The sequence below is a fragment of the Papio anubis genome, chromosome 2, assembly GCF_008728515.1.
Source record: "Papio anubis isolate 15944 chromosome 2, Panubis1.0, whole genome shotgun sequence".
NCBI lineage: Eukaryota > Metazoa > Chordata > Mammalia > Primates > Cercopithecidae > Papio > Papio anubis.
The window spans coordinates 103,889,265-103,897,018 of record NC_044977.1 but is presented as its reverse complement, the minus strand read 5'-3'; the positions used below and the strand labels follow the sequence as shown (position 1 = coordinate 103,897,018).

The following is a 7,754-nucleotide window of genomic DNA, read 5'->3' as shown; positions in this document are numbered from 1 at the left end:
TTGTAGAGGAGAGAGACTCCACCTCTGGATGGGCGAAGTGACATAGAGATGGGAAGGAATTGATAGTGGCCATCCTTGAAATCTACCTATCCCTCAACTTTTTTTCTTTTTGAGACAGGGTCTTGCTCTGTCATCCAGGCTGGAGTACAGTGGTGCAATCATGGCTCACTGCAGCCTCCACCTCCTGGGCTCAGGCAATCCTTCAACCTCAGCCTCCCAAGTAGCTGGAACCATAGGCGCGTGCCATCACACACAGCTAGTTTTTTGTTTGGGGGGTGTGTGTGTGTGTGTGTGTGTGTTTTGATAGACAGGGTCTCACTATGTTGCCCAGGCTAGTTCAACTCTTTGTTCAGTTACGAATTTGCGTTTGCTCTCTGTGTATTTTCCAACCTTTTTTTTTTTTTTTTTTTTCCAAGAAAGTAGCTAGGACTTTAGGCTTTCTTTGTTCAGGGGTGAGGCAGGGGCCAAGGGATGTCATGACCAATAGGGACCTGTCCTTATCCTCATGGCAATACAATGGGGAGGTGAGAAAACTTCAGGGGGTGGCTCAATTGTTCATCTCCAGAGGCCAGACCAGATACCCCACAGCTTCTAGTCTTGCCAAGCTTGACTTGGAGGGAGAAGAATCACCCATCTTCTCAGATACCCTATCAGCTGGGACAGGAACGGGTTAGCAGCAGCCATGATGAACTGAAGGAAAGAGGGGCTCCCTCATTTTCCCCATACCAGATTGGCCTCCTAATACTTCAGAGATCCCAAGGAAGCAGAAAGGCCTAATGACTTAGGCCACATTTCCCACCAAAGGAGGAATATGGTCCAGAGTAGGATTTGAATTAATTTAAATAAAATGTGACATTTCTTACATGACTGAGATTCCATGTATTATACTGTTAGACCATTAAACCCCAACATTATCAAAGCCATACTGAAATCAGAAGGAAACAGAGGAAGCTCATATCCAATGCCATTAACATTTACAAATAAAATGGAATGCCTCATATGTGTATATAAGGTAAAACCTGGAAGTTGCTCTGTTGAGATTTGAGATGAGATATTTATAGCCTTGGTCATTTTCTTAGGCCACAGGAGTGATCCTCCTATCCAGGCCTGGACGGCTCTTTCTGAGAGCTCCAGAGTGCGAAGTACAAGCCCTGTCCATCTGCCAGCCTCATCCCTCTCACATCTCCATGAACTGGGAGCCCATCTGGCAGCACTAGACTCAGCCCCTCGGGAGGAGCCCAGAAAAGCCTCTTTGACGTCACTAGAGAGATTAATAGCTGATGTACTCTGGTGGCCAGTGGGAGACCTTGGTGACAACCAGAACCTATTATGAACACTAGTATTTCCTCTTTCCACACTACCTGAGAGCAGGTGCTTAAGTCACACAGAGCTCATGGCAGTTGGTGCTGGCCAGGATGTCCAGCATTTTGGGACTCATTTTGGACTACAAGTGACCACTCCAGGGAACCAGAGGCAGGCTCCCCAGGAAAAGGTGAATTACAGCATCTTCGTCCCTAGGCTTGGGAGTAGTGCAGTGGATGACTCTTGTATGTAAACTACAATGCTCAGGGTAGTGAAGGTTGAGGGTGCTGAAGACAGTAAAACTGGCAACTGTGCGAGCAGTGCACGCTGTGCTGTGCCATCCACTGGGAATGACTCTGGGCAGCTGCTCTGTCCCGTTCTTGAAGGACAGAGGCCAAGCTGCTCCAGGTGGGTGACAGTAGAATGCACACAAGTTTCCCTGATGGGCCCCACTTTTCTATAGGAAAACACTATTGCCAAAAGATGAGTGAGAGACTGAAGAGAATGAGCTCTCTAATGCCCAAGAGCTGGCACACACTGCACTAGTAGGCAGGAGTGATAGGCTCTGAGAAAGAATTGCTGGCATCTGCTGTTGACCTTGGCGCCTGAGTCCTTAGTGGAAAGGGTGCTAGTTAGAATCAGAAAACCCAGGTCCATGTATCAGCCCTGCCCCAAACCAGCTCTGTGACCCAGGGCAAGTTGTATCATCTGGGCCTCAGTTTCCCCACCAGTGATTTGGTAAAGTACTGAGGTGCTAGCACAGAGCTTAGGATGCTGCTAGCTCCCGTGTCAGTTTGTTCTTCCTGGAAGACTGGACTCTTGTTGCAGAGAGAATGTGAGGAGAACAAGAGCTCTTGGTTAATCAGGTGGGGGGGGGGTGTGTGTGTGTGTATAGAGAGAGAATGTGAGGAGAACAAGAGGTCTTGGCTAATCAGGCCAAAGGGGGTGTGTGTGTGTGTGTGTGTGTGTGTGTTGGTGGAAGGAGGGAACAGTCACCAGAGGTTTATAGGGCCCTCTCCCTTTCCCCAGCAGGCCTCAAAGAACCCAAACAGCATTCTGAATGCTTAACACTGATTGCAAGGAACTGAAGTAAATGTCTAAGGCACTTAGAAAAACAGTTACTTCATCGTGATGGGTTTTTAGAAAATGAACTATCCCTGAAGATTCACTTCTTGACTGGGAAGACAGACAGGAGGTACATAGGTGCTTATCCAGTGGCTGGATACATGGGGTGCTTGTGAGGCAAGCTAGTGGGATATCATGACAAAGCCCCAACTTGGGGGAACCCTCTGTGCAGAAAATGTCCCAGCAGGCCTAACTGCTGCCCTTTGAAGGGTCTGCTTACTGAGTCTTGGAACTTGGATTTCAGGATGGCTCCCAATACCCCTAGAACTGATCCACGTGGCTCACAGTGCCTAAGCGGTTTGTATAAACAATGTGGTTTATGCTGAACGTTACTTTCCTTCTGAGACTCTGGAACTTTGGTATATGCTAGGCAGAAGATACCCATATGACCAGCTGCTAGTAGAAACCCTGAGCTCTGAGTCTCTGATGAGCTCCCCAGATTGGCATATTTCACACAGCAAGTTGTCACAACTCATTGCTGGGAAATGAAGCCTATTCTGTGTGACTCTGGAAAGGAGCCCTGGAAGCTTACGCCTGGTATCCCCTACACTTGGCTCCATGGGCCTTTCCCTTTGCCAGTTGTGCTTAGTATGACTTTGCTATAATCAATCAGAGCCATGACTCTGACTACATGCTGAGTCCTGTGAGCCCTCTTAATGAATTACGAAGACTAAGAGTGGTGATCTTGGGGGACCCCAGATACACATCCCCCATCCTGGACTTCCAGGCAAGTCCAAGACACCAAAGCCACCGCTACTGAACTGGGCCCAGGATTCTGGTCATTAAGGGAAGTTACTGACTCTTCTGCTGAATTCCATTCTTCTCTCCTAACCTCCACACCCCCACTCTAAGGAGCTTTATGAGTTGAGGAGTCAGATTTTTGGGGGTGGATCTCTCAGGTAGTTCTCCTGGACAGTGCTAATAAAGATATGACAGCAAGATCACCTGTCCCATTTTGAGCCTCTTTAATCTTAAAGGGTAAGGTCAGATGCTTTGCTTGCTAAGACTCAGTTGTCCTGCTCACCTGATGCAAGCAAACACAGGCATCACAGCACCAAGACTGGAGAATACTCAAAACCCTGGCAACAGCTTACAGAACCACTCTGGATCAGGCAGGAAGGGACCTTAGACCACTTTCCCAAAAGGGGAAACTGAGGCCCAGCTGGCTTATGTAAATGGATTTACCACCCATGCAATACACATGTCTATCACCACTCTTTTCTCACATTTCCACATCTCTCCTACACTAGATCATGAGGCTCCTACATAATGCAGCATGAAGGTGCTCCGTGTTGAATAGACCTGATTCACCCGGCATTACACAGCTCGTTAGGAACAGGAGAGGAGTTTTATTCCAGGTCTCCTGCCTTCCAGGGCAATGTTTCTTGTTGGGAAAGCCCCAGTACATGGTACAGACAAAACTCCTTACTGTCCAATCCGTGCATGCTTGGGAGCATCCAGATTGGAAAGAATGTGCACGAGGCAGGCCCTTGAGAACACCCACCAGCTGGGAGTCCTGGACTGGGCTTTTTCTGTGTCCCTTGATTTCTGAATCTCTGAAGGCAGAGAAAGCTTCTGTCCTAGCCAGCATCAATCAGCTGACCAGGGGGAACGAGCTCCAAGACTTACCCTCTTACTCTGAGTAGAGACTGGAAATAAAACAGCAGCATGTAAGAGAAATGCTTTAACTTTATAAAAAAATGTGATAATACAGCAAGATATTATTGGGGTTTTCTTTTTTTCTGTCAAGTAAGAAAAAAAATACCTGGAATAAAAATTAGAAACATAATCTAAGAAAAATTGGAAACAAGCATTTCAAGGAAACAATTTGGAAAGACAAGGAAGAAAAAACAATGAGCAGCATGAGCAGCGAAAGCAGCAACATGGGGGGAAAGCTGGCTCTGCTGTGAGGACAGAACAATCAAAGACCAACGTGCACCTGGCCTTCCACACCAGGCTGAGCTGAGGGGTGGGGTAAGGGTGGGCAGTAACCATCAGAGAGGCACAAAGGCTTCCCAGGTGGGACCACACTGATGGCCGCTGGCTCACTGTGCGAAGAGGGTAGGCAATGGCCTCCTGCAAACAGGCCCAGATCCGCCCTCTTATAAGGCCTGCCAGCCATGTGGCAGTGACGGATTTGGCTTAGCTGGCTTCCTCCTCTGTCCACTTGCTCCAGCCTGAAGCTCTGCAGGTCACTGTCCCACAGTGATGAGCTCAGCAAGCAGAAACTCATCAGAACGTCAACCTAAGCTAGGGTAGCAAACTTGCCAGGGAGAACCAAAAACACTAGATGTACAGGGCTGTGTACAAAACACTTTTTGGAATGTCTGCACCATAGCCAAGGCAGAGTTAGGACCACTTTGGAGAGGCAGCTGGAAATGCTCCCAGCAACATTCCCCAGCCTTTCCCTCTAGGGAAGGGACATCCGAAGAACACTGGGTGAATTCTTGACTACATTCTGAGGTAGTCTAACTGTGACTTGGCACAGGTAGCTAAGAATGATCACAAAAAACCAAGGGAGGGAAGGCAGAAAAGTTGCCACAGAGAGAAAAGGCTAACATCTCTAACAGAAGAAACTACACTACAAGTGGGCCCAGAGATGACCAGAATGTATCCTGGGCTCGGGATGGCCAGTGACAGAGCCCCCCCTGGGCACATACAGCTCTCAGAGCACACTTGATGCTGCAGCAGTGTGGCAGGAGATGAGGGAATCCACAGGGAGATTTCCTGGTCCAGAGCAGCAGCAACTGAGGTTAGGAAAGTCTGTCTTAACACCTAGTTTACCACTAGTCCTCTGCTACCAACTCATGTCATGATGGGGATGAGCCAGACACCCCAGGGACCATGCAGTGAGGAGTCCCAACATTCCCTTCAACTACAACTCCTCTACCTGAACTTGCTTGTGGGGGGAACTAATACTGCTAGACTCTACTTGGAAACAGTTTAGAGGTGAGGGAGCAACCAGATCCTAAGCCACTGAAAGAGAAGTAATGAGAACAAAAAGCAATGATGTTATTAGACTCCCCTACTTTTTAAAATGCTAAGTCACATTGTTTTTGTCCTCTGCCACAGCACTCAGAATTCTAAGTCAGAATGGAATGTTCCGAAGGATGAGGAGGCAGCAGCTGTATGGACATTAGTATTTTCTCTGCTTTCCACATTTCCGAGAACGCCTTCTAGGACGAAGCTCACCAAAGTCTTCAACTTCATTTTCATAATCATCTTCCTGAACAACACCTGTGAAAGAAAGGAAAGGAGAGGACAGAGGGGGGAGGAGAGGGGAGGGGGGAGGGGAGGGGCAAGGGGGGGGGGGAGGGGGAAGGGGGGGGGGGGGAGGAGAGGAGAGAGGAGAGGAGAGGAGAGGAGAGGAGAGGAGAGGAGAGGAGAGGAGAGGGAGGGCAGAATGGTGATTTTTTTCCCCAATCCACTGTAAAATATAGCATCCTAGTAAAAGCTAGTGTCTCTGTAATCATTGGTTTAAATTAATGAAATAAAGCTTTCTGCCAGGGTGCCAGAGAAAGAAAGATTTCCTTTGAGTACTGATGTTGCTTCCCAAAAAGAGTCAAAGTAAACACCCTTCTCCAGAATTAAGTTCCTTTATGGGCTGGTTCCTCTGGCCCTATTTTGGAGGCCTTTTAAATAACAAAAAAATCAAGCAAAACATAAACTCAACCATACACTTGAGTTGGTATACCAATTCTCTTCCTTTTGAAATACATATCACAAAAACCAAGATCCCAGAAGGGACTAAATGCTAAAGATTTTTTATTGGCACAGACATTTGTGCCAAGTCCCTTCAAGTTTTCCCCACCTCTGGGGTCTGTATTTTCCAGGGGCATCTGCGGTTGATGAAATACTCAGAGCAAGAAGGAATGTGGTCCTGTGGCTGGAATGGACAAAAGGAAAGACATTCTGGATCACATATAACTTGGCAAGATCATTCTGACTGCCAGGAGAGAAAGCGCTTCATTCTACACAAACTTTTAACCCTCTGTAGGAAGAAGCACTTAAGTTTCCCCAGTGATTTTGTTTGTTTTATTCAGAAGTATATTCCCAGGCCCAGAACAACACTAATATATACTAGAAACTCAATAACTATCCACTGACTTAAATGACTGATTGACACAGGAAAACAGTTCTCAAGGGATAGCTTCACAATGCTTTGTCCATCCTTGGTAGTCACTGTATTGAGTATGTGCAGTGACTGGGCACTATCAGTACAGCTCATGAGCAGCAAGAGGTGTATGGCAACTAACACATGCCCAGAATAATGGCCCTCATAGTCAGATAGGAAAACGCAGATATTATGTTGCTAGTAATTTGCATCCTGGAGGTGATGCTCCTAGACAGTGAGAGTCCACTATTGACATCACTGGGCTGCCCCACTTCAGATTTCCCCCGGGAGCCAGCAGTAATAAGAACCACAGAACCCAAAGTGTTACCTGTCCCCAGAATCAAGACTCCTTACCTTCCTTTTTTAAGCGGGCCTCTGTTTTCATCAACCAGTCTCGTGCATCCCTGACGGACAGGATCAGAATGTTGACCAGCCGAGTCATCGCCTCCTCCGCTACAGAAACCACAGAACAGGGCGCTGAGTAAAGATGCCGTTGCAGGGACTAGAATACCAATTACTAGACCCAAAGCCTCCACGTCCCAAGAGCTGGTCTCTATGTTTTCCCTGAAAAGAGCCCTCCTTATGGGGTAAGGGACCCAAAGCTGCCTTATGCAGCTACAAGTATAAGCTATACAACTAAAGGCTAGCCTGACGCCATTACTGTGTGTCTATAGAGACTGCCACAATTGCAAACCTTTCTAAGACACTTGTATTCAAAATGTCATTAAACCTTAAACTGAAAAGAGTATCTGAATTATGGAATGTTTTAAAATATGCAGTATCACTAAGTTTATACATAACTTCTACTCAGTGTTGAAAGGAAGTAGCTAGTAAGAAAGTGAGGGAACTGTAATCCCAGCACCTTGGGAGGCCAAGGCAGGGAGATTACCTGGGGTCAGGAGTTTGAGACCAGCCTGGCCAACATGGTGAAACCCTGTCTTTCCTAAAAATACAAAAATTAGCTGTGCATGGTGATGGGCACCTGTAATCCTAGCTACTTGGGAGGCTGAGGCAGAAGAATCGTTTGAATGCAGGAAGCAGAGGTTGCAGTGAGCTGAGATCATGCCACCGCACTCCAGCCTGGGCAACACAGTGAGACTCTGTCTCCTTAAAAAAAAAAAAAAAAAGCCAGGGGAAATCTGATTCTAAAATGACATAAGAATTCTATTAAAGGCTCACACTGGGTAGGACTTAAGGACCCTCCTAAAAGGAA

The 7,754-nt window shown here is 47.1% G+C and overlaps 1 protein-coding gene across 6 annotated transcripts in view; it reads right to left on the bottom strand.

Moving 5' to 3' along the window:
- Positions 1 to 381: 381 nt before the first annotated feature.
- TRANK1 (tetratricopeptide repeat and ankyrin repeat containing 1) overlaps positions 382 to 7,754 on the bottom strand; it is a 122,389-nt gene continuing 115,016 nt past the window's right edge. For all 6 annotated transcript variants that reach the window (XM_031663494.1, XM_031663496.1, XM_031663495.1 and 3 more), the window contains 2 exons: positions 6,896 to 6,994; positions 382 to 5,664 (listed from right to left, as the gene is read on the bottom strand). In XM_031663494.1, the coding sequence (XP_031519354.1) occupies positions 5,564 to 5,664; positions 6,896 to 6,994 (200 nt within the window). In that variant the 3' untranslated portion in view covers positions 382 to 5,563. The remainder of the gene's footprint in view (positions 5,665 to 6,895; positions 6,995 to 7,754) is intronic.